This window comes from Camelus bactrianus, chromosome 1 (assembly GCF_048773025.1).
Source record: "Camelus bactrianus isolate YW-2024 breed Bactrian camel chromosome 1, ASM4877302v1, whole genome shotgun sequence".
Lineage (NCBI taxonomy): Eukaryota > Metazoa > Chordata > Mammalia > Artiodactyla > Camelidae > Camelus > Camelus bactrianus.
In genome coordinates this window covers 84,346,330-84,373,277 of record NC_133539.1, presented here as the reverse complement: position 1 = coordinate 84,373,277, position 26,948 = coordinate 84,346,330, and the positions used below count along the sequence as shown (strand labels likewise).

General features: G+C 38.5%; 1 protein-coding gene across 4 annotated transcripts in view; it reads right to left on the bottom strand.

Moving 5' to 3' along the window:
• WDR49 (WD repeat domain 49) overlaps nucleotides 1-26,948 on the bottom strand; it is a 129,775-nt gene that overhangs the window by 38,743 nt on the left and 64,084 nt on the right. For all 4 annotated transcript variants that reach the window (XR_012508629.1, XM_010952074.3, XM_045514559.2 and 1 more), the window contains 7 exons: nucleotides 20,150-20,314; nucleotides 16,920-17,035; nucleotides 8,101-8,231; nucleotides 5,923-6,021; nucleotides 4,136-4,300; nucleotides 1,970-2,157; nucleotides 1,028-1,225 (listed from right to left, as the gene is read on the bottom strand). Coding sequence is in view for 3 of the 4 variants with exons in the window: in XM_010952074.3 (XP_010950376.3) it covers nucleotides 1,028-1,225; nucleotides 1,970-2,157; nucleotides 4,136-4,300; nucleotides 5,923-6,021; nucleotides 8,101-8,231; nucleotides 16,920-17,035; nucleotides 20,150-20,314 (1,062 nt within the window). In the remaining variant the exon portion in view is untranslated. The remainder of the gene's footprint in view (nucleotides 1-1,027; nucleotides 1,226-1,969; nucleotides 2,158-4,135; nucleotides 4,301-5,922; nucleotides 6,022-8,100; nucleotides 8,232-16,919; nucleotides 17,036-20,149; nucleotides 20,315-26,948) is intronic.

The window sequence follows — 26,948 nt, the reverse complement described above, 5'->3', positions numbered from 1 at the left end:
CGGACTCAGAAGAGTCTAACACCTGCCGTACCGACAGGGCAGAAGAGACCATAAAGCTGTCAAGTATCACCCTGAGACTCCCACAGTACCTGGCCAAACCAGCCTTATCATCACCCTCCAGAAGAGTATTGTTTGAAACAGATCAAACTGGTATTTTGTCCCCCAAAGCACAAAGGTTCAGGAGCTGAGTTCCCATGAAAACAAATGGAAAAAAGAAAAAAGAGAGACAATGGATATTTTCTTTCTCTCATGCCCCTCGCTTCCATTTTTTTCATAAGCAGGTATAAACCAGAGCTTAGTTTCACGGGAGGAAGAGGTTAAAAGCACGAGTTCTGAAATGAGCCAGCTTGAGTTAAAAGCCAAACTCTACTACTTATTAGGTTCTGTGAGCTCAGGCTATTTACTCAAACTCTCTGTGCCTCTGTTTCTTCATGTGTAAGATGGGAATCATGAGCATTCTTCCCTCATGGAATAGACAACTGTTCAGATGACATGAAATGATTGACGTAGAGACCTTAGAACAGGGCTGCAGGCATGTAGTTTCTAGGTGTTACAAATAAGTATTAGTGATGGTTATGACATCATCAGACAATGAATAGAAAGATTTGGTTTTTTCCCCTTAAATTTTCTATATTTGATTGTTACCTTGGTTATTACTTGGCTGTCATTGTCATCTATTTGTTTAGTAATAATATGGTAATTTTATCCATATTGTATTTCTACTAAATTTGGAAACTGAAGGGGCTCACTTATTCTGGGGGAGAAATTTTTCTCCAGAAATCCTGGTACCTTTTGAGCTGCACAGAGCCCCCATCTTCTCATGTCTCCAGTGTCCTCCACTTGAGGGAACTGCCATGGTGAATGGCAAACAGGACATCGGAAGCTTGGAGCTACAGTTCCAGAAATGGAAGTCAGTTCTTTCATGACTAATGACCTTTAACAGCCGATGAGATTCAAATGGAAATCAGGCCAAGTTCATAGTAAATGTCAAGTAAATATTAGAATAATAAAGAAGCAACATTTCTACCTGACCAAAGACCCCGACGGGAACACCGCAGACATCAGTCACACAAATGCTACAGTCAGCAGAGGCGGAGAGAACCAGCCAGCGGCCACCCAGCTCACACATCTCTAAGGAGCTTATCCAGTCTTCATGGGGTCGGAAGGATCTTATCAGAGCTGGGGCCCGTGTGAGTTTGCTCTTACTGGAATTAAGACAGTACTCCTGCATAAAAAGAAATGCCAGAATTCTGAAACATCCAAATAGTAAATATTACAGTGACATAACATTTTTTTGAAAACTCTGATACGAAAATGAAAAAAGGTACATTTGGGAACAGCAATCGGTGACACAAATGCAAATAAATAGTTTGTGATAACAGAGGTTAGAAAAAAGGTATTAACATTCAAAAAAAGGTTTTTAACTGATTTGACTAACTTGAGGAGTGGAAGAATGGAAAGAAAAAAATGGATGGTAAAGTCAGTTATTTGATAAAATCGATTAGTTTTATCATGTAGACACTGTCACATATTATACAATTTCACAATATTATTAGAAAATTGAGCAGGTAATCACTGACACAAAAAATCCCAAACTAACTCCAGATGGCAAGACTGTTATATGAAAGGTCAGGACTCTATTTAAATTATGTTTACTGTCTCATTTCAAATAAGGCACATACTAATTATTTATTCTCAAATGATGCTGCAGTACCTTCCTGACAATACTGCATTCTTACTTTGGGTGATTGACTTGACAATATATTAACAGAAGATTTTCAATATTGAAAAAAATCTGTTTTTCCCCATGAATTTTTTAAGAGTCTCTGATCAATACATGTAAATGTTTTCTTTAAAATACTGACTGTTCTTCATTTACCTAGGAAACCGTCAAGACCGCATTCATAGTTATCTGCAACAAAAGGCAATCAAAAATAATAAAGATAATGTGAGAATTTTTTCAACATACCTCTATATTCCAGATTTTCAACCAGCCGTCAAGATCTCCTGTAGCAAGGTATCGATTTGTTTTATCAGTAGACATAATAATGGAACCAACTCCACTATGAGCCAAAAATTCAGCCAGAAGTTGCTTCTTGACTGTATCCCAGAATCTGACATACCCAGATCCTCCACATGACACCAGGTTGGCTCCCCCTAATACGTAAGAAAACACCTAATTAGGAAACTACAAACACAAGAAACAACTTCCACGTTGCTTTGCCCTGTGGAAAGCATGTGGATGCTGGAGAGTTGTGTAGCCCTGAGATCAATTTCCAGCACTTTGACTCTCTCAAATATAAAATGGAGATAACCCTAGGATACCTTCACTGGTTTGTGTTGAGGATTAAATGAGATAGGATGTATAAGATGTTCCATAAACTTTAGTTTCCTTTCCTTCATTCATCATTGTGATATTACTTGGTTTGGTAAATTTCAATAGAATTAATTTGTTACTCCAAATAAACTTACAAAATACTAATTTCAACTTTATGCTGATTTTTCAGTTACGTAAAACCCATCTTTCTTAATAACCCACTAGACACACATACCAAAGAGGTAAAATTCTTCATGCCTAGAGCTGGATGCATACACGTAGTTACGGCAGCATAGCTATGGATTTCTCTTCGTAGCTGCATGCTTAGAATTCTCTTTCTGAGCTTGTTTTTTCACTTTCATCAAGAGTTCATTGTAAGTCCTTATGGAGCACTTTTTTGGTTCATAGGCCTAGAACTAACCTTTTCATTTTCCATTTTTATATGCTTTGTAGAAGCACTTTGCCTAAATTATTCTTCTGTGGCAAAGTTCCTATTATTATTTGATAAATCTGTAGATGACTTCCAATTTGCTTCACAAATGTGCTGCCTATTAACAATCGTATCTGTTTAAGGTAGAAATGATGGTATGTAGCCGCTTCAGTAGAAACAATTTGGGAATACTGATAACATTAAGAAGAATTAGTGTTGAGGAAATGAGAGCAATTTCAGGATAATGGTTCATTTTGTGAATATAAGTGAGTTCCAGAAAATAGAAAGTTTTAGAATCTAATCGTTTCAAGGTCTATTTTAAATGTTCCACAGTGATCCTCAAACTCTATGAGGGCATACCTTTATTGATTTTTAATGCTGAAAATTTTTATATGAAATTCTTGCAGATTTTCCATCTGCAAATTGAATATGAGAAACTGAATATGGAAAAAATGGTTCAGATATGTTTATTTCTCATTTCCATCATAGAACACACATAGGTCTAGATTCCCAATGTTAAAAAAAAAGTCTAAAATAAAAAAAATTCTTTTTTTTAGATGAAAGGTCAAAATATAATGCATTATTCTCAGAAGCAGATTTTTATATTATGTGAAGACACAGGCTGCATCAACACCATGCTGACATAGCCAATGAAGACAAAGGGGAAATGAAGCAAATAGTTACTTCATCTATTCTAATATCAAATACCTATGGAATATTGTATTGTAGCACCAGGGTTAGCATATATCTTAGCAGAAGCTCTAGCCAGAACTCTGACCTATTCTGAACAGGATGGACAGCTAGTAAAGACACCAAAGCATTACTCACAGCTCCCCTCCCTTCAAAAAAATTAAGACAAAGAGCCAGTAGCTCTCTTGACCTGGGATCAACAGTTATTTCAAATTTCACAACTGCCCCCAATCTCCAAGTTTCTCACTATTTTTTCCTAGCCCATTTTGATAACAGGTGCCAGCGTGGTTATTTTCGACTCAATCCTTCTGCCCCATGTAGACCTAAGCTTTGGCTCATATGCTTGGAGCATAATTTTTGTGTGTCCTCTACCCTACCAAACCTCTTTATGCCCTGGCTAGAACACCAACTCTGATTGTTGTTGAGTTTTTCTCATTCTGATCCTGACAGACACAGCACTGTATAAATTGCTGGTGGGTCTGGTCTGGCTCCTGCTCCTTGGCCAGCCTCCTAAACCCTAACCTCATGCACCTTGGTCTGCGGCCTCCCGTGACCTAGTACTGACTATTCGCTAGACGCAGTCAAACTCTACGAGACCTTGATAGGATTAGACTGAACTTTCTTTATTGTTCCCTGTTCCAACATTTTATAGTATATCAAAGCAGTCTACAGTCAGAATATAAATATATATATTTTACCTGTCGCTGCGATGTTTTCTCTTGCTTCAAGGAAGCAAAGCATCATAACAGCATGATTGTACTCAGCATCCCTCTCAAAGGAACAGGCTCCCAGGGTGGCTTGGTCTGCCATGGGGTGGGTGGAGTGGCTCCTTCCAGCACCAAGAAGCTTCTGTGGCTCTGTATCTGAGATGGAGAGAAAGCCAGGTATCTTAATGAACAGAAGCTTCTGCCTTTCAAACAAACACTTGTGGAAAACAACAGGCCCGCCTCCATCACGGCCTCCAGTGACTCCAGCAAGTCTCACAGTAGGTTTCCAGTCAACATCCACGGAGCTTTCTGCTGTTCACTCCGCCAACCCCAACTTGAAGGATTATTTGGTTCCATTTTTGTTCCTCATATTCCAAACACGCTTACTGTGTTTTCCCTTGATCTGAATTAATAGGGACTTCATTTTGGAGTCACTGCTAACATCTGAGAGATCCTGATATGTTCAAGACAAATGTGAGTCTAGTGTCATGGCATTTTCAACTTATTAATCATTAAAATTAAGCTTGCAAGTAACTTAATGAATATGAGATATAATGACTATTTAACATATGTGAGTGATCGTTTTAAAGCAATATTATTTGCTAGTGAGTTACCCTAGAAATGATATTCCTAACTGTACAAATCTAATGATGTCGTCTCCAGGTCACACTAATAAAAACTGGGGATATTCATCTCAGAATCCATAAGTAGTCTGCACATAGTTGTGAAAAATCTATACAGAGGAATCTTCAAAATTTCAGAGCAATGCCTCTTGTGTCTTTTCTAAATTTGACATTATCTGCTTTTCTTTCCTATCTATCTCTCTGCGGTTTTAATCATACCCACAATTAGGTTTGCTCTAAGAGCAACACAGTGCTTTCTAGAGGGCCAGCGCAGAGAAAGAGGCAGAATTCTACCCTCTCCGTGGAGGGTTCAGATGAACCCTAATGATTAGCTCTTTGTATATAAAGCCGGTCAGTTTTGTGCCTGCAGCCAAGTAAACTCTAAATCTCTTAAGTGAGTTTTCTTTCTCCTAACAAATCACTCACACACACAAAAGCTGTCTCTGATGACCAGTCCTTTCCTAAGGTCTAATTCAGCCCCTGTGAGTTCATCCAATTGAGACAACAGAACCTCACTGGGCCATGAGGAGTGACATATTCATTACCCCAAATAAATTAGTCTAAGGAAAAGCCTGTAGTATCTAAGGAAGCTAAAATAAAATGTGAAAGGCAATTGTCAAGACATTTTGCTTAAGTATAAAATATTTATCTGTTCTGCTAAACTCCCATAAAATACAATATACCCCCATCTAATGTTCCTCACAGGCTTCTAAAGCAAGAAATAATTTAAGATTTCCAGGCAGCATGATATTTAATACAAGCTTAGATGGAGTCTGAGCAGCCTATCAAGTGAACACGAGCTCCTATTTTCCTACCAAGGAGTACCCAAGGTTCACTCAAAGGCAATTTGGCGAGGTTTATTGGCAAAAAAGTGAACTAGATAAAAATCAGAGGCCTGCTCCCTGCCGTCAGTAATTCAGAAACGCTGACGTTGCGTAAAAAGAAGGAACAGCAAGCCGTGGAGAATTTGCTAAGCCGAGTAAATCTCAAGGTTCCCTTTAGTCACTTTGACAAGACAGCGGTACCACTGCTCCCGTGTGCTCGCAGCCGATCACCTATAATTTGGGAGCAAGCTACACCAGGAGCAAGCACAAACAGCCTGGCCTGTTGTGGCTGGACTCGGCCACGTTATTCTAGTTTCAAACTTGCACTCACCCGGTTTTGATTTTGGCAGCCACTGGTAATCAGGGTGAAGGACATAGTGAGCATTTTCTGTGCTACTGTTCCACAGAACAATTTCTCCATCATAGCTCCCTATATGAGCCGGGACAGAGAACATAAATTGCCAGAAAGTTAGACAGACAATACGAGCAACAGCAAGTAGAAGAAGTTACACTAACCTAATACTTTACACGGAATCTGACACTTCGTAAGTGGTCTCCATATTTTTGGAGACATGAATGGATGGATAATAATTACTAGGTTTTTATTCAACTTTAGAATTTAGAATCTTCACTGAATACCTGTTCAGTAAGTGTGATAGAACTCATTATTATATCTCTTTTTTTTATTTTATAGTAATAAAGCATTCAGGATAAAGGTTTTGTAATTAAATAGCTAGAGTTTGAGTCCTGGCGCTATCGCCTACTGGCTGTGTAACCTGGAGCAAGTTACCTAACTGCACTTGATGCCACAAGTTCCTCACCTATAAAACCGGGTTAATAACTTTTATATGTCATAGGGTTGTTGTGTAGAATGAAAAGCACTTAGAATAGTGCCTAGCACATTACAAATACTGAAAAACTATTCATCATTCTTAACGTACTTACATATTAGTGAGTATGTTGATGCTCAAGCAAATCAAGTCCTTCTAGGTTTCTGTTTCCCACATCTCTTCTCCTGTGTGTGTGTTCTTTTTATTCCTTGAATGTTTCTTTCTCCAATCCTAAATCTTTCCCTACACAAAGTCCTTTCCTACTGCTCATCCCAGAGAACGAAGAAAGCCCAAATAGTGGGACTAAGTCTGGCCATGCCTGTCTTGGGAGGAGGAACGCTTGCCCAGACTGCTGCTCTTGGCAGCCTGGTGAGAACAACTCCCTACTAAGCAGAATGTCAGTGTCCAGGGGAGAGCAGAAGATAAAAGCTGAGTGGGATGTACTGATGGTGTCTTTCCTGGGACTTGGAGAGAGAATGGAGTAAAACACACTGATCTCTGTTTTGTCCTAGAGAGAGCAACCTGTGTAACTTACAAACTGGCCAAGGATGAGGAATGCCCATGGATTGGCTGTCCACAGGAGTATCCACCTTCTCCTACTATTTTGAAATGCTTCACTTACAAAGTGCTTGACCAAACATTTTCACATAGGACTGATGGGATGAGAATGAATGAAGAGATTATTCATTCCCCAATTACAGTGGTATTTTATGACACTTTTACAATAAGAACTACACAGCCTTACTTGTCTCCATCACATTTCAGGACATGATACTTGCTGCAAGGGTAGACTTCCAGTAGCTATAAAGAAAATTCAACTGCAGAGTTGGCCCTACTGGAAACTAATCAGGGAAGTTCTGAAAACAATGAAACTTCAAGCATAGACAGAGCAGTAAACCTCATATTACAACCCTTTATAGATATGTTAGCTCTTTTCCTGTAATTCTTCATCCCTCTTAATTATGCCATATTTGGTTCTATAAAAAATTGGGGCTGTCAAAATATGGACCTGATAATTTCATGTTGCAATCTGTCTTTATAAATTGTTTTCTTTGGCTAGAAATGATACAACAATTTTTGATCCTCTTTAATAAGTCACATCAAAGTCTGCCTGCGGATCCTTTCAAGAGCTTGGATTTATAGACATTTGGTGAGACCAGTCTTTAATCAACATTACTTAGACTAAATGGTGCCAAAGGGTTAACGTGTTCCCATTTTGAAATATCTGAGTTCCTCAGGAGTGTGATTTCCACCCAATAGCTCTATTGCTGCTCCTGAAAAAAGGACAATAAAAATAAATGCTAGCGTTTACTGATGAACTTACTGTGTGCTGAGCTATGTTAAATCCTTACATAAATTATCTTATGCAATCTTTGCTACAAACCAAGATATCAATATATTATTATTAGCCAGAGAAAATTATAATTTAGAGTCAAAATAATGTGCTCAATATGATGTAGTGGCAAATGGTGGAATCAGGACCTGAAGCCAGGGAGCCAGGCTCAGGAGCTGATGGACATAACCACTATCAGAAATAAGGGCCAAGAGTAGTTTTAAGGGCAAGGACTGCTTCTTCAAGGAATCTATTCATTTGGCAGTGGAGAAAAGACATTTTCTAAGTGAGTGAGAAAAAAAAAAAAACTTTCTCCATTGATCATCAAATGGAAGGTTCAAGTAACCTGTAACAAGTGTTTGTGGAGGTAAAAATGCAGCACATAAGATGTCATCACGGTGCTGTATTCCTCCCTTCCATTCTTCAGGCTGGACGAAAAATTGATTGAAGTTCTGAGGTCGAAACACAGTAATTGCCCTAGTAAAAAAGGATACAGCATTTAGCTGTGAATCTAAAAGTGATACCAAGATTGAGTAGCCATCATGCACTTGGATGGTGTGATTTGAGAGGTCTAAACGACAATGCTATCCAAAATTTTATTCCCACTTCTCATTCACAAGATTGAATTCCCACTGAAGTTCCATGTGGATTCTCTCTTGAATTCCTGGGTAAATTACAAATATTTAATATCAGAAGGTTAATCATCCTTTCACAATCATTAACACCAAACATGCATGCATTTAGCAGATTAATCATCCATCACCAAGACCCTAAAGCAAAATTTCTCCATACGGGGGTGACATGGAACCACAAAGAGTTCTGTGACAGTAACAATAAAAAAGAGCAGTATGTGAACAAATAATATTTGGTAGCTTAGAGTCACTATGCTGTACACTTCTACCGACACAACATTGTAAATCAACCATACTTCAATTAAACAAACAGACAAACTTTTGAGGAACTGCCAAAAACTTTTTGATAGTTTAAACAGAATTGTTAAGGTTTCTTTTCATCAGGGGCTTCCAGGACATCTGATATGTTAACATTCCCTGTGGCATTTTCCAGACTGATTTGACCATGGAGTCCTTCCTCACACAGCATCTTGAAGAATGACTATTCGTGAAACACACCTGGAAAATGCCAATTCAAAGGAACGGGACATAGGGAAGATACATTTTGAACAGAAATAAGAGTTTTTAAAAGGTCAGTCTCCTGGACAGGGATTGAAATGCCTGGTGCCTGGTGGGGAAGGGAGGAGCCTAAAGATTAAATTACGGGGCATCAACACCATCTTGTTTCTACTTGATTTCAACTAAGGCCACCAGCCTCTGGGAAGCCTCTCCCTCCTTTTAGAGCCACACACATTTCAAATGAGCATTTGTAACCACAGGCATGGTGTCTTCACCTGCATCCTCTGTTCACCTTCTGAAATCCTTCTTCTATTCCGCCCAGGCTAAAAGTCTCCCAATCACGCTGTCGGTGTAACTCCTCACCCTTTGATGGATGTAAGTTTCTCCTCCTCCTGGAAACTCTTCTGCTTTCTTCCAGCCTCCCTGACCTTTCATTCCTGGTAACTCTACCTCCCTTCCCTTTTTCCTCTTTCTCCTTTTACTATGGACATGACTCACTGTAACTCCACTCCCCTCTCTCTGCTCAAGAGGGCTTGTTCAGGGATTTTGTATACCACCGTAATTTCCAATCTCACTTCTATACAGATGGCTCTTAAATTTATCTTCATTTGTAACTTTTTCCAGTGTTGAGTAATTCCCACTCCACAACTGATAGTTCCATTATAGTTCCCATCAGCAGCATATCAAAAATCCAAATTTTCCATCTTCCCTCCACAGCGGAACTCCCTAACTCCTCAAACTTGGTTAACAGACCAGAATTCTAGCCTTCTGCATGTCTTTTTCTTCCCCAGTAAAATAAAATACTCAGATTCTACCTCCGCGATTACATATTCATTACATATTCATTCCTTCCTTTGTATTTTAAATAACCAATGACAGCTTCCTAGTTCAGCACTCCCTGCCTCATGGTTGGACAACTATAACAGCCTCTTAACCAATTTCACTGTCTCTAGGCTACCCACCTCCAGTGTGTTCTTCATTCTGCTACTAGATCAATCATTCCATTCAGGGGCTCTTAATATGCATTCATTCTACAAGCATTTCTTCTTCCACTTCCAGTGGAAGTCCTTGTTCACGGTGCTGCAGGGGACAGAGCCACAGCATAAAACGACTAAAATGCAAAGTGAAAAGTGGGAAGTGCTGAGGAAGTACTGACCAACTGCCATGGAAGTCCAGTTGCAAAAATCACAGAAGGCTGACTTGAGGGGTCATGTTTGAGCTGGACCGTGATAGAGGGGTAAGATTCGGAAGAGGAAGTCACTCCAGGCAGAGTAGGGAAACAGCATGATCCAAGATGAGGCTAACATCCTATTACAAAACATTTCTTAGTTTTTCCATTTCCTACAGGACAAAATTCAAATGTGGGGGTCTGTTATTAAAGACCCTATAATATCTGGGTCCAATCAGCTTTTTAAGAAAATTTCCCTTTGTTCTTCTATCCTTGCTTTTCAAAGGAAAATGTGAATGTCCAACTAAACATTCGACAGGGCTGCTGGAAGCCACAGGGTTAACTGGCGCACTTTCCCAAGTGTTAATTTTACTCAAAGGGTTGCAGGGAAACTATTTTTGTATTAAAATGAGGATAGATGGATTTGTGTAATAGAACGCAAAATTCACCTAGACTTTAGAGCTAGAATGCAAGGTTTCAAATAACTTTCTTGCTTGAGGGAGCTATTTTGAACTGTTCGGGATTTTCAGAGACTGTTTCTGAAGCCCGCCTCCACGTTCAAGCCCAGCAGTGCTCACTGCTCTCTAAGTAGCCCTCACATTTCCAGCTGCTTTGCCTTCATTCTCAGTGTGCTCTTCCATCCCTCTGCGGAGTTCCGTTCATCCCTCAGACCCACATCTACCTGTCCACACACCCATTCTCTAAGGCCTATTTTGTTCTCTAGGCTTCCTTAATAACTAGAGTTGTAAGAAATATTTCCCTCTTCTGACCTCTTACATCATTTACATTTTACCTACAATATTTAATTAATATTGTAAGTCTCCACTCCTCTGCTGGATTGTAAGCTCTCAGAAACCAGGGATCTTGTCTCATTCGACAACCCTACAGCAGCAAGCGTAGTGACCCACCCATACTGAATATTCAATCAGTATTTGTCAAATGAATGAATGAAAAATTCTCTGGGCAAGTACTACCTCTTTGAATAAACCTTCCCTGACCATCCTAGCTAAAGACTTTTTCTTGAGTCTCTCATCCCTCACCTACACACTTTTTCTTTATTACATTATCATTATGTGATATTGTGGTCTATTATTTGTCTGTTTCTTTTCTGTCTCTCCTACCATAAATAAGCTCTAGGAGAGCAAAGACTTTTTCCCCTCGGCATCAGTAGTGCCTAGAATAGTACCTAGAATATAACAGGCACTTCATAAATATTTGCTGAGTCAATGAAGGAATTATTCTATTTTTTAAAGCAATAATTTAACATTATAATTTTAATAATATTAATATAAGGCTTAGCAAGATAAGATAATATAAATAAGATGATTGGCAATTTTGAAATTGTAGTTAATCTCATAATAGCTTTATATGTATATATTTTTAATTTCTCTTTATTTATTGGTGAGTTTAGTTGGAGAGATGAACCTTTGGGGATGGACAGTTTTGAGGGTGAGAGTGACAGGAAAGAGGTCAACCCACGGCACTTCTATTACCTCTGGGTCAAAATTCAACGTTGGATGTCTCTTTTGCCAAGATACCCATATTAACTAGGTATATTTAGGAACTACCATCCAAAGGCACAAAATGCTTTTCCTAAGATGGTGTAAAAAGTAGCCCTTCTGATATTTGACCTTGTGTGTCAAAACGGTGAGAAACTGATTAGCTGCCACCTTCCCTTTAAAACCTAACCTGAAGCTTGCATTTGAAATGACAGTTATCCTTAGAATGCCTTCAGGATCCACACTGTGTTTCTTACTTTGTACATTTCAAAGATAACTTTTTTTAAGTTTGTTCTTTTGCCAAGAGTAAACCTGAAGTGCAGAATGAGCCAATTTTAAGGCCATTTTAGGAGTCTGAGAGATTTGTTCTTCCTGGCATTGAAGGAGTTTACTAGTTCCGTTCCACACCTCACATTCAAAATCCTGAGAGTACGGCTGCTGAGTCATTGTATCATCCTGTGAAGATATCTCTATTTCAAAAGTTAGACATGGTGACCAATTCTGTGAGAACAAAATTAGTTTACCTGTCAAGTGCAAATAAATAAGTAAATGAATGTTTAAAAAAATAACCTCTTTGGGGTTTGCCCCATCCATGCAAAAAAAAAACCTAAAACCAAAACAAATCAAAAAAATCTCTTTTAAGATGAATGAGCTAAGAAAATAACTTTTATTAAAACTTGTCATGGTAGAAATTGTCATGGTGAAAACAAAAGAACACAGTCGACTATCTGTTCCCTCAGAGGTTAACTGCTCATGTGCTGTTTAGTCCAACTGTCATAAGAATGTATCTGTATTTGATCCATTGCTTTTTAGGTTTAAAAGGGGTATCTCAAAGGTAGAGAATGAGTTCAATATAAATCAGTTCATTTTTATTCTTTTTCCTAAAATTTGTGGAGTCAAATTTTAGATACTGAAACCACCACAAAATTAGTTTTGAGGATTATTTGTGAATTTCAAACATACTCGTCACCACCTAGCCTCCAGCAAGGTTATTCAGAGTAAGACACAGCTTTGGAAATTTTCATTCTGATACTTATCCTAATAATATAAACCTATAGAGTCATATATAAGATTATACATAGTTCCTTAGTAAGGTGAACTATCAACGATTTAACATCTTGTGATGGATAAATTTTATTGTTGAGGAACTTCAAATCCCTACTCTCATTCTCCTTAAAAACATTTTTAGAAATAAAAGTATATCAACAGCTATTTATTATACATTTACTTTTTACAGAGGTCTGTGAAGGATGCTACTATCAATATTTTCAGAATTGTATGAAATTAAATGAAATATTCTCTTTTTTTCTATTGGTATAAGTCCAGATATTTTACAGAGATAAAACCTTCATAAACAGAAGTTTTCCTCTGGGCAGAAGCGGAGAAGACTAAGAGCTTGAGTTTATTTTTATAGAAAGCTGTAAATACAGAATCATAGAATTTTAGGGCATAAAATTAAGATAAAAATATGATAAAATCTTGAACTAGTATGGTTGTTTCTTTGATTTTACCAGAGCTATACATGTTACATGACAACTTTAAACAAATGTCAAGATAGTTGATCTTCTATTCATTCAGTTTTATCAACATAAATACGACCAGATACTTAATCAAGTATGTTTTAACTGATCCTATGTCAATTCACAACTTTGAGTATATTTTGCTTCAAATGATAAGAAACATGTTTCTAGAAGCTCTGAATTTGGAGCTTCTTTTTTTCTGATGAAAAATATTCTCTAAATATGAACGGTCATATTTCTAAATAACCAACACGGCTCTCTAAGTTAGGCTTGGCTTAAGAGTAGGTCACAGTGGCAGCTACCATATCCTGCCTTGTATGCATCAACCCCCCAGTCACAATGTGATGCCCTGGAGAGGACTCATGCTTCCTCACATTCTCATTCAGTCCATCATTGTTCCTAACTGAGTACTTTCCATTTAGATGCAGTTTAAAAATATTTGTGGGGAAGAAAGGGGAAAAATAATGGTAAGCTAAAATTCTGAGGTATTGTTGATATTATGTGTCTTTTATGTGTTTCTTCAAATGCACAGAACTGATTCCTTAGCTTTGATTGACATGACCAACATACTTAGTCAAATTATTTATTTAAAAGAATATAGTCACTCTACCATGATCTAACAGCTCCTTTTGTAACTCAGGAATGGTGGACAGAGCATGGACTTTGGCACAGAATTCTAATTCAGCTGCCTACTAGCCTTGGCCAGGCTACCCAACCTCCTTAAGGCTTTTTCCCTCCCTCGTGAAAGAGAATTGGTAATGCCTGCCTTTCTGGCTTATTGTAAGGAGAGAATCGATTTGAATATCTATTCTGCTTGCCTCTTATTTGGAGTGTGACCATGGGTAATTAATCTCTCTATTCCTCAGATTCCCTGTCTATTCAATAAATGTTAATTAAGTCATTCAATAAATATCATTGAGCATCTAAAAAGCACCAGGCACTATATATTTATATATGTTTATTAGATGTTCAAAATATATATTCCTAGGTTAAATAAAGCGCAGGAAGCTAGACAGCACAAAGACTAAAGGGGGCATATTTCCATTCTGGGAGTAAAGAGAGATGTTCTGGTGGAGATGTATGAACAAGATTTGAAATAGCAATAAACACTAGCCATATGAAAAGTATTTGGAGAGAGATTTCTAGATAAGGGGAGAGAATAAAGGTGGGGGTTGTGAAACAGGATGGTTTGTACGGAAACGCTCTGACAGCATGTTGCCATTTGAGCTTAGAATATGCACAAGAATGGGTGAGAAGGAAACTAAGAATAGGTGCAGGCCAGAGGGAGCTTCAGCTTTTTTGAAGACACTTTAAAAGCATTAAACAAGGAAGTGACGTAGACAGACTGCATTATAGAAAGAAATCATTGCAGAAATCATTAAAATGAGCAGAATCTATTTAAGAGGTAAAAGAAAGGCATTACTATAAGAAAGGTCAAATGAAAAGGCTGTGGCATTCATGCGTGTAGAAACGATGCTCTGAATCATACAGTTTAGTAGTAATGGGAAAAGATTTGAAAAAATATTTAGAATATAAAGTAGAGAAGGCTTAATGACTACTCGGTTGTGAAGTGGAGTGAGAGGGGAAAACCAAGGAGTTTGACCAGGGTGTCCAGCTGTTAACTGAAGCTCTGAATCTAAGAGAATCAGCAGGTTCGGGGGAAAGGAATGAATAATACATTCAGTTTAGAATATGTTGAATTTGGGATTGCAGTCAGACACAACCAGGAAGCAAATGGATAACTGAGCTTAGAAAGAGAAGAGCTGAAGACAGAGATCTGAGACAGCTGCAAAATACTGCCTACCTTCCAAGATGAAGCTAAGGATTAAATTAGATAATGTATGTAAAGTGCGTAACACGACAAAGTACTATGAATAAAATAAATCGGATGGCATATTTAGGTAGCTAACTCAATAAATGAAATTCTTCTTCCACCTTGGGCAGAATTATCAAACCAATTTCTTCATTTAAATAGAGTCTAAAGCTAAAGTTACAGTATAACTTAACAGCCTCCTCTGAGTTTTAAAGAAAGCTTAATAAGCTGACTGTCAATCTTCCAGTTATTTCTTCTCAAATCACTCAACTATTAAGGAACTGGTTTAATGGACCATTCTTCCCAAGCTATAACCAAACAATTCACTTATTCTCTTGCCTCTTTTGTTAAATGCCTCCTGGTGAAAAAAGATCCTGCAAAGATCCTGCGAAATCCATCCTAATATAAGAAACTCTACTTAGGAAATATACTTCTAAAATTCATCAATATGAAAGTAAGACAATGTAATTGGGAATGTATTCCTTCAGCTTTAAATTCCAACTGAGGGATCCAAGGCCTGACAACCTTGTGGAAGATAGAAAAGATGGAGGAAAGTGAGAGGAGTGATAAGTTTTCCTCTTCTCATTTCAATCTTCCCAAAACGTCCTCCCTAAAAGATTATGGAAAGTGACCATCCATCAATATAGATCAGAACATCAGATGTTCCTTTAAATCACTTTTGGATGACTTTATATATCTAATCTTTAAAAAGTGTCCTGCTGTAAGGAATCAAAAAAAACCTTACATTTGATGTTAATTTCTAACTATGGATGTCTAAAAAATATATGTAAGAAAACGGTATCCAAAGTTTTGACTAACACTGATTAGTTCTTAAAATTCTTTTTTGTCATGTTCAAAATTTAAAGTGGATCAGCTGTATACTACACACCTACCCTGCCATGATATTGGAGAATTTCACTTATTCATTGTCGGAGCCTAATTAGAGAGGTCATTAGGCCATAGTCTGTGGGAATGGTTATGAGTCTTTGACGGAGCATGATTGCTCCCAGGGAGGTGAAGAAGCTTTGCCTTTCAAAGGTGAGGATGATTAAATTACCTCTTAATAGCAAGTAGAATAATCTGAACTAGACTTTCTTTCCTTATAGTCAAACTACCCCTGAAAACCAAGCTGGTGTGGCACTATGTTTTCTTGTCTGTCTGTGCACATTTGCATTAAAAAAATAAAGCCTTTCCTATGATTGATAAAAATCCCCAAATAAATACTACTAGTTTTCTAGGTATAAAATCTGATTTAATCCTAGCTTTGAACCATTAAGGTCATAATTCTATCGCGAATAATCTTGGGCAAATTACATATTAGGACAATATTTTGTGAACCATTGAATTTATGGACAGTATATTTTCAAAACATATCACACTTTTATCTTCCTAGTGCTTATACAATGCCATAGAAAAGGCCCTGCTTATGTTCCCTTAGTTCTCTCAGGAAAAAAGGAAAGAAAAGTAATTTTCCTTATAATGAAATGGGAAAATTGCTCCTGGAGAACAGTAAGTGGACTGTGACAGGCCCTTCTCTGCACTGATATGAAGGAGGTGCTAACAGACTTCAGCAGGTTATTCCCCACTTGTGGTGCAATTTAAACTAAGTAACAACAGAAAAGGGAATGAGTTCCTTTTGCAGCGGAAGGAATGTCATTTATACATTAAGAATTTATTGCCTACAGAATTTGGCAAATTTCTGGAGTTACTACCCAAGAAGTGGTATTGTGTTTTTACTTGGAATGGTTAAAGAAAAAAGATTTCCCAAAGCCAGGAGAAAGCACTGTAACACTTCTCAAAGCCACTCAAGCTGCATGATCTGAAAATATTTTATTCACTAAGCATTCAGTCAATTCCAAATAGAGTCACTCACCCAGGCCACCAGCAAGTTAAAGACTCAGAATTTGATCAAGATTTCTATGGGGTTTTTTTCTTTTAGATTTAAATGAAACATTCTCCTTCTATATTCCTACAGCTACAGTTTTATATGAAGGACATGCAACACTGTGTTGTCCTGGTTTTGTGTTGTCCATACCTGTCCCAGCCTGTCACCAGTATTGCCTTCTTAAGAACCAGGATGTGTGAAATATCCACAGCTCCCTCTTGCCCGACATTTAGTGTTTGGTGACAATATCCATTGAGGTCCCAGACCTTTAAGAGAAAAATGAAAATCACCTTTCAGACAAGAAAAAGTCTTCTTCAATGAGTAAAATCACATGGTGTAACAGGATTATTTTTAACTTTCTTGTTTACGTTCTGGACTAGGGTTGATTCACTTGAGGTATATAATAATTAAAGAAAATCCTCTCACCATTTAAATTTAGCTATTATATCTGTTACTCTATTTGTAACCTTATCAGTCTATTCTAAAATTTTTGGTTCAAAGGCTATTAATCAATGCATATCTTCAAGGGGGAGACAGTAAAAAATCACGAAGCGCCACATTTTGGAGTTTGTCAAAATCTTTCTTTCTCTAAATGTCTCTCTAAATTTTTGTTTCCTTGTTTATGACATAGGAACCTTCCTCCTCAGGGATGCTTGGAATTTGAAACATCTAGTACAGAGCCCGGGAACAAGGTCATCACGTACTAGGTTTTCTCTCTTCTGACAATAAAAACTCCTGTTGACAGTGGGTGCCAGACCCAGTCCCACAGAAGCACAAACAATTCTAGTTCACCTCCTCAGGCTGTGGGTGAGGACGCAGACCTGATGGATGTACTTTAAGAGAGAGGGTCATTAGTTCACCAGCAGTTTAAATGGAGCCCCGCTATGAAACATTATTGGTACCTCACGCACAAAAGGCAAGTCGGCACTTTCTATCAAAATTAAAATGCATATACACTTTGCCTCAAAAATTCAACTTCCAGAAAATCACCACACAGGTGTATTTATGTGTGTGAAATGACATATTTTGAAGGATATTCTGGAAGCATTGCTTATAAAAGCTAAAGATTTGAATCAATTTAATTGCTCATTGACAAGAGATTGAACATCAGAATATGGAATCTCTACACAGCAGCGTATAATGTAGCTATGAAGAAGAATGAGTCATCTCCACGTGTCTAAGCTCTGCCGAAAGCCAATCAGCTATGGAACCTCAAGCAAGTTGCTTTATCTCCTTGGGCTTAAGTTTCCTCATCGGCTATAATAATACTGCCAACCATATAGATGCAGGGGTGTGTGTGTGTGTGTATACATGTAAAAGGGGCTTAAGACAGTGTCTTGTTCATAGTGAGTATGCAATAAAATTTAGCTAACATTATTATTACATTGTTTGCATTCATATGAATCAATGTTCAACACAGGAAAATACAAAATGCAGACAGCACGGACAGTGGACTGCCGATGAGAAATAAACGGAGCTCATGGTCTAGGAAGCCGTAAAAGAAACTAGTAACACTCATAGCCACAAGGAAGGAGCTGGGAACAGGGGTGAGAAAGAGACTTTCTTTTCACTGTATATCTCTTTTCTGTTTAAAATTTTATTGTGTGCACACATTAATTATTCAAAACATTAATTAATTTAAAAGCAGACACTTCAAAACCATGAGAAATAGGGCGATACTTTTAAATCTTTGATTGCATAGGTACTGGTTTTGGATTCTAAATTATACATGAGGTTGGAAAAGAGCACTCATTCTTGTTTCTTCACAGAATATGGCCAGCACAGCTCAACACTGATTTATGCACCCTACACAGGGGTTGCCAAATTTCAGCATTCTGTTGTGCTGTTGTAATAAGGATAAATGTGCCTTCAAAAGCTGTGGTTGTAATACTAAATTCACATTAACTTCTAAGATGTCAAGGCTTGAGCTCAGACACTGAGGGGTGCACATGCTCTTTTACCAAGCCACCAAAAATAACACCCACAAAAAAGTATTGTAAAGATCTGACCGTCCCTCCATCTTATCAAGTCCCTTAGCTGGGACCACTGTAGCAACCACCTACAAGTCTCTCCTACCCTGGACACTATAACCAGTTACTTCTCAAGATAGGAGTAAGGAGTCTAACCCATTGCTTTCATTTCTCGGTTCAGTCCCATATCTGAAGACTGGTATGTGGGATGCTCGCTTGTTCCCTTTGCCTGAGCCACTGTCTAAACTCCATTCCAGTTTCTCCTGTTTATTTCACCTTGACTTTTGGGATTATTCCATTACCTTCACACATTTTACCAGTTCCCCCATGAACTAGATTACTTTACTTAAACCTGTGCTCCCAGTCCACATCGCATGATATTAACCTTCCCAGAGGCCATGTTCTGCTGATTTCCAGAGATTCTCACGGCAACACATTCCACACTGACCGTTGCCAGCCTGGAATTCCCCTGAGTCCTTGCCCCCAAATCCCATGCTGTTCTATCTACATATCCAGATAGCTTTGCATGACCCTCCCCTGCAGCCTACCTAAAAAAATGCATCCCACAGCCCACCAGAACAGGTACATCTAATCAATAGTCTTTGGACTCCAGCTGTGACAGAAAGTTGAGGACCATTCAAAACTTATTCAGGAAACAGCCTTCTGTTGCCTCAAAATGTCACAAGTCACCTCTAATCCAAAACTGTCATTGCTCTGGGAGCCGAGGGGAGCAGAGAAGATTCACTGGTGGGTATGATTTTTGATTTTAAGTACCTAACTTTTTGCAAAAATTTATCATTTTTGCAAAGTGAAATAGCACCTTCCTCCCAGAAGAAATTAATACTAGTTACAAAATAAGAAAACTGGAAGCATAAAATAGTGATAGTTTAGGATGGATAATAAATATGATTGTTTTTCGTACTACCCTTCTTTACTATCTCAGTTACCTTCACACAAAAATGCAAATTACAAAATGGGTTGATTTTTAAATATTCATTTTCAGAAAAATTGGCATTGATGCCATTTTAAAAGTTTACTTACTTGCCCTGATTTCTCATTGTATAAACTGAGAAAAAAGAAGACTAGAGACAGTAGCTGAAGCACACGAAGATTATTCAGGCCTCTTATTCCCCAAAGTGGTCCTTTCTCCAGAACACTGGAAAAGGCTTTCTAAAGTAAGTAAGCTTCTAAATAATTTATTAAGAAAAATCATTTATTCATTTGTCCACAGAGGTTTATTTTCCTAACAGCTTTGGTATTAGATGGTTTGGGTTATTTAACTCTTATCTCATCTCATCTCTCTTCCTGCAAGACCAAAAATACCAGCACAAATATAGCCAAAGCTGTGTCTCCTTGCACAACATTTTAATCCCCTCATATCTGGATAGAGAAGCATCACTGTGTTCGCACCTTTATGGTCCCATCTGTGCTGCCAGTCAAAAGACGTGTCTCATTTGCATCTAGGGCCATCGTGCTGATTTCTGCATTGCCATGGCAACCAGTAAACTGTTTGATTTTCTGCCCAGTGTCTATCATCCAGAAGGAAACAGTCGACCCCACATCAGAGCTGATGACCTACGAGAAAATAACACTGAGGGAAATTAAATATACTCCCAGAATCTACCATTTTTATTTCAATAAAAATATCCAGCCTGTGCATTTCCACTCGCGAGATCCCTCCACAGTTAGACATTTTTGCAATGTATTTACTTTCTTTTTATTAAGCTGATAACATTTCAATTTCTAGGCCAGAACGGAGGTAATGAAGTCATGATTCTCTTTATCAGAAAAGATAGGAATCTTCTTCCCTTACCCACTGTTCAGCTTAGTGTCGAGGGCCATTCTGAAATAGAATCCTACTGAGAATGAACTTACAAATCTATCACATTTAGATGAGAAAGCTGATTGTATCAGTCACGATACTCTGACACTATTTACTATATGAAGAGAAACATCTCACTAGGTATCAGCTTCCATTCAGCATTCGAAACGAAGGCACCAGCAGCCATGATGGGAAAAAGTTCATTTCAGCAAATCGCTAGAGCTATTGCTTCTGATGCCATTAGCCCCTTTCTTCCTCTTTCCCTCAAGGTACTGTGTGTATTTTTACAGCTAGACACAATTATTGATGACTCACTGAAAACAAAGAACACAGGAAGGTTAAATATAAATCTGCATATACACTCCAAGAAGAAGACAGCAAAACAAATGCAGGGAGGGATAGGATTATATACGACAGTCCCACCATAAGAAATTTAATAGTGGCAAGTAGACTGCTAATTTCAGCTCTAGGTATTTAGACACCCTTTAAGAGATTTATAGGTTATAACTAAATCAACAATATGACTTTGGGACCCAAAAGAATAAAAGAAAAACAAACCAAAAAACCCCACTAAACCAAAAAAATGTGTGGACAGGAAGTTGCCTGAAGCAATATCTAGATTTTAAGAAAACTTAAAGCATATCTTTATCTGCTTAGATATTGATCATCAATGTACAAAGAGAAATTTATTAATAGGTTAAATTTGAATGTCACATTTGCACAATTAAATGGGTTAAAGTTTCAAAAGGCCTGGAGAGCTGGCTGTCATGCATATGTTCATTCATTTATTCATTCACTCATTCTGCGGGCGTTCACGGCATGTCCACTGGGGCCAGCTCTATGACGGCAGTGGGGCTTCACTGATGAACCCCTGCTCTCAAGGGGTCTCTAGTCTAGGCTTGTACATTAGAATCACTTTAAAGATCACAGCTGCATACCAGGGCAGACGCTGTGACTTAATTGGACCAGGCAGTGGTATATTTTAAAGAGCTCCCCAGGTTACTTAAGTACGCAGCCTGGGTCAAGTGCTACTGGCTAGAAGGAGAGACAGACAGGAAATAGATGAATGCCCAGCAATGCTACAAATTCAGAAGTGTCACTCCTGAGGACCTGGGGGCACAGAGAGTAAAACTCAAAATCCACTCACTGGAGGAGGAGGGGTGGGTTAAAAGTGAGAAGGACCAGTCTGGGACTGAAGACAGGAACACGTGTTTGTTGAGTGTCAAGTCCTTTACCCTCACTCTCTCATTTGATCTTTATAAAAACTCTGTAAAATTATGTTATCGCCCTTATTCTACCAGTGATGAAACTGAGATTCTAATCAGCTGAGCACCATCCCCAAGCTGGTATAAGGAGGTGTGAATCCTGGGCCTTCTCCGACAGTCACATGGTAAGACCTTCCTTCATCCCAGACAATGACGAGTGTGCTTAGAAGACAGAACTTGGAGCCTATTTCAAGCCTGAAAAACAATAAGAACAGTGGAGCCCGAGAGCAGATGATGAGATGAGGGGTGGAGCATCAGCTGAGGAAGCAAGCTGGTGACAGACACCTGAAATCTCTAATGAGCAATGCCAGAGAATAACGCGTAGTGAGTATAAAGGTTTTGGTTTTGTTGTTTGGTTTTACTGGGAAAGAGTTCATAGCTTTCATTGGTTATCAGTGGTTATCAGTGGCATGTATGACTCAAAATAAAACTAAGAACGATCTCACCGTGGAAAACAAACTCGTTTGTTTGGGGAAGATCATTTGGAGGCTGCTGTGATAGTCCAGCTAAGAGATGCTCACCTGAGACAGTAGTTCCAGAGGTAAAAAGAAGAGGAGGAATTGGATAAAAAGGCCACCGTTTAGCAACACTAATGCCTCAGCAAAGAATCGATCGTGAGCATGAGAGCTCTCACAGCCTTTGCTTCCCCCCAATATTACAACCCTTAATCAGACAATTTCTTAAAGGAGGTAAAACTATGTCTATGCTACACATTTTCCCTCAGTGAAATCAAAAGTAGCTTCGATGTTTAATTACTGTTATTAAACGATAGCATAATTGCTAGGACAAATGGCCTGAATCTTCAAAATAATGTCACCTAACACCTGAATCCCACGTAACTCGCTGTGTTTCTGTTTGCTTTGGTTTGTGCAGCGTGCACGATAGCTAAGAGCGCTGTGTCTGGAACCAGGATGCCTGAGTTTGAATGTCAGTGTCTGACCTTGTGCTCGTTTCTTGTTCTCTCTAAGTTTCAGTTTCCTCACCTGTAAACCAGAGAGAATCACAGTAACTACCTTAAACTGTTAAGAGATTTAAATACGCCAATGTTTGTAAAGCCCTTACCCCACTGCACACATACAATAAAGAAGTCATAGAAGTTAGCTGGTGTTATTTTTCTGTTTAAGCTTAATCATCTGACCTCTCCTTTGGAATCATATCACTTTTTATATCCAAATCAATTTAAGAAAAACCCCTAATGCCTTCTTAATGCTTCCAACAATAAGAGTGAGTGTAAACAGTTACATTTTAGAAACCAGCTTTTTTAGATGTATGTTGAAATTTAAAATTATATCACACTTAGGATTTTCTCACATAACTGATTAACAATTTCAACTGTATTCATTAAAGACAAAGCCATGAAAACATAATATTCCAAGTACGAGTGAAAATGTTGATAGCAGTCTTTAAAGAGAAGGTTGGAGGATTTTCTGATTTCTGTTTGAAAAGCACTGATACAGCATTATTGAATACTAAGCATTTCAGTACTAAAAGATGGGTATTCCCTGATAGAAACAAAAGAAGCAAAATCAAATAACCCATGTTCAGAGAAAGACTTGTTTACTTGTTCAAGACTGACTTCACTCGCATTACAAAGTATGTCATGCCCCACCCACCACTTTTATCTAATGTAGATGTCCAACAGGAGTTGGTAACTCTCGCTTTTTGCTGTTTTGTGCTCTCCCTCCCTGCCTTACCTGACTGAGCCCCAGCATACTACTCATCACTGTTCAGCACCTTTCTCTAGTCATTTCACAATTTCTCATGAAATCTGAATCAATAATGACAATAGTGTACAGCCAGTCAGATTTCATTTTATGGCAATCTGCCTTAAGGAGCAGTCTTCAGGAAAACAATGTGTTGAAATACGAGGACTTTGTCAAAAACACACAACTGGTGTTAAACAGAACCTACTCTCACTATGACAACAGCAGAATACACGAATAACAAGGCAGGTGAAAAGACATTCAAAGTTTAGCAAGAGAAGAGGGCGTTTAACATCACTCAGCAGATGAAGTGGTTTGACTACAGGGCGGTGAGGACTGTATTTTTAGTAAGCTGTTTTTATCGGTGATGAAACCCAGGAATAAGTATTGGCATCATATTTATATGCCACATTTTGATGATACCAAATCCCTGTAACTTTTGAGTTTACTCCTGACTGCTTCTTATCAGATGAGACCTCAACCGTTGAGGACAGAGCCCTGGCATCTGCAGAGCAGAAACAGCACCGTCCTAATAACTCACTGCAGAGCAAATGGACCTTGGAGCAAATCGTTCTGATGCAAGCACGCTCCACCTCATACACCTGAGTTAATAACTGTTTAGGAATACATAGGTCTTTTTGTCTCTCTCATCCGAAGCTGTCACAGCCAATCAGACAATTCTAAGAGATGTGAGGCTCTGTCCCTGTCCCCTAATTGTTCCCTTGCTATTCCAACAACAATAAGCATTTCTGCTGTCTTTCATATGCATCCCAAGCTCTAGGTCAAAGCAAGAAGAATCAAAAAGTACAGCAGCAGATGTTGCTGGCTACCAAGGGATCAGGGCATTTGATTTAATTACTGGTTTTAGTTTTCTTTTTTAGTCAGTGCTATTTATAGTCTCATCATATAAAGCAGGTTAACTTGTAAATTTTTTTATTTTGCCTCAAATCTCTAGAAATTACATTTCAGTAAGTAGCGAGGTGAGGAGAATGATAATATCCCAGAGGACTGGTACAGACAAAGAATTCAAAAATTTGAAGGCAGCCATTCTCCATTTGTAAATCTTATTTAGCAGATTTCATCTCTTCAGAGATTAATTTGTAATTGGATCTTTCGAACTCATTCCTAGAGTTTATTGAACAACTATAATATGCAAAGTCCAGGATCTAGGCATTGCAGATATAACTGTGAAAAATTTCTGACTTTATATTTAGTCGGGGGGAAATGCAAGTAAATGAGAAAATCAAAAGCATTTTATATACATACACGCACACACATATATGATGTTTAGTGGTGCTAAGCGATATAGAGAAAAATATAACTGAGAAGGAGGCAGAGATCACTGGGGGTGGGCACAAACTGGGGGCTCTGGGAAAGCTTCCTTGAGGAATCATCTGAAGAAAGACATGACTAAGGCGAAGGAAGGAGCCATGCAGATACCTGGGTGAAGAGAGTTCCAGGCAAAGGAAACAGCAGTGCAAAGGCCCTGAGGCAGAGTGGCCTTGGCATATTCAAGGAAGAGCAAGAAGGCCAGTGAGGCTCAGACAGTGTGAATACATGGAGGAGCCATGGGCTGTGACCTGCTGTGGTCATGATACAAGCATTCAAAACACTTCCCAAATCACTGGGCACCCACAAGAACTATGGGACAAAGTCAGAAAAGTATCACTTCTCCTTTTTTGGCTAATACTTATTTAGCTTTTACTCCTGCTTCCTTCTGTGTATCTTTATATACAATATCCTTTGTCCTTCACAGGTAATCTACAGGGGAGGTAGTATTATATACAAAAAGGTATTCCTTTTTATAGGTAAGGAAATTATTGCTTAGAGAAATTAAATTACTTGCTCAACATAAAGCATTGAGAACTCTTACTCTAAAACCGCACTACCTCCTTTATTCTATTCAATATCTTACAATAGCTTATAATGAAAAGGAATATGAAAAGGAATATGTATATATGTGTAACTGACTCACTATGTTGTACACCAGAAATTAACACTATAAACCCACTACACTTCAATTTAAAATTCTTAAAAATTTTTTAAAAATTAAAGTTGCTAAGAAAACTACAAAAACTAGTTGAGGCCGCGTCGGTCTTGCAGGTCCTGGTGCTGCGTGCTTGGAAGCTGTCGCTCCAACCTAACAGTGCGTAAACAGCTGAACAGCTGAAAGATCAACAACCCTTCTTAGTAAGATCAGTGAGAGAAACGAGGTCACAGGGCAAGTCACTGCCCCCGAAACTGGAGAGACCAGCAGGCAAACAGAGAAAATCCAGAGCAGAAACTCATGAACTGAAAACTCCAGGGGTAACAGAGCCGAGTGAGGAGAACCAGAACCGGAACTGATGGGTTGCTGGAGGCTCAAAGCGGGCAAGTCTGAGAGTTAAAAATTCTGGGGAGCCCCCACAAATGTATCAGTTTTTATTTTGAGAATACTGACCATGTTCCCACTGTAAATATTAGAAAAAAATCCCCGCAGGCCCTGGCAGGGTCAGGGGAAGTAAACAACTGCAAAACGGGTCAGAGCACTCTCTTCTTGATAAGGTCTGCCCTCAGGAGGAACTCCTTAACCAGAGCGTAACTGACCTGGGGAAGGGAAATACCAAACTCGAGCTGGTTCTAGCCTTCCCGTCCCACCTAAGGGTGGAAAGCATACGTGAAGTTCACAGCCAAGTGGCACAGGCTCACTGAGAGACTGAGACCCAATCACAGGAATATAGAATGTTTCCCCTCTGCCCCACACCTGACCACCACGTTTCTACTTCCCTATTATAGCAATCCCCTTTACCCAGCACAACATGTCTGACTGTCAAGAAAAAAATCACAAAACACACTAAAAGGCAAAAAACAAACGAACATAAAACATAGTTTTAAGAAACAGAGCAAGCGTCAGCCTCAGATATGGCAGGGATGTTAGAATGATCAGACCTGGAATTTAAAACAATTGTGATTAATATGCTAAGGGCCCTAATGGGTAAAACAGACAGCATGTAAGAACAGATGGATAACATAAGCAGAGAGAAGGAAATCCTTAGAAAGTACCAAAAAGAAATGCTAGAGAGCAAAAACACTGTCACAGAAATGAAGCATGCATTTGATGGTCTTATTAGTAGACTGGATATGGCTGGGGAAAGCATCTCTGAACTTGAGGATAAATCAGTAGAAACCTCAAAAACTGAAGAGCAAAGAGAACAGAGACTGAAAAAAAATCGAAATACAATATCCAAGAACTATGGGACACCTAAAAAGGTGTAGTATTCACATAATGAGGATACCAGAAGAAAAAAGAAAGGACTAGAAGAAATACTTGAAACAATAATGACTGAGAATTTCCCCAAATTAGTGTCAGACACCAAACCACAGATTCGGGAAGCTCACATAACATCAAGAAGGATAAATACCAAAAAAAACTACACCTA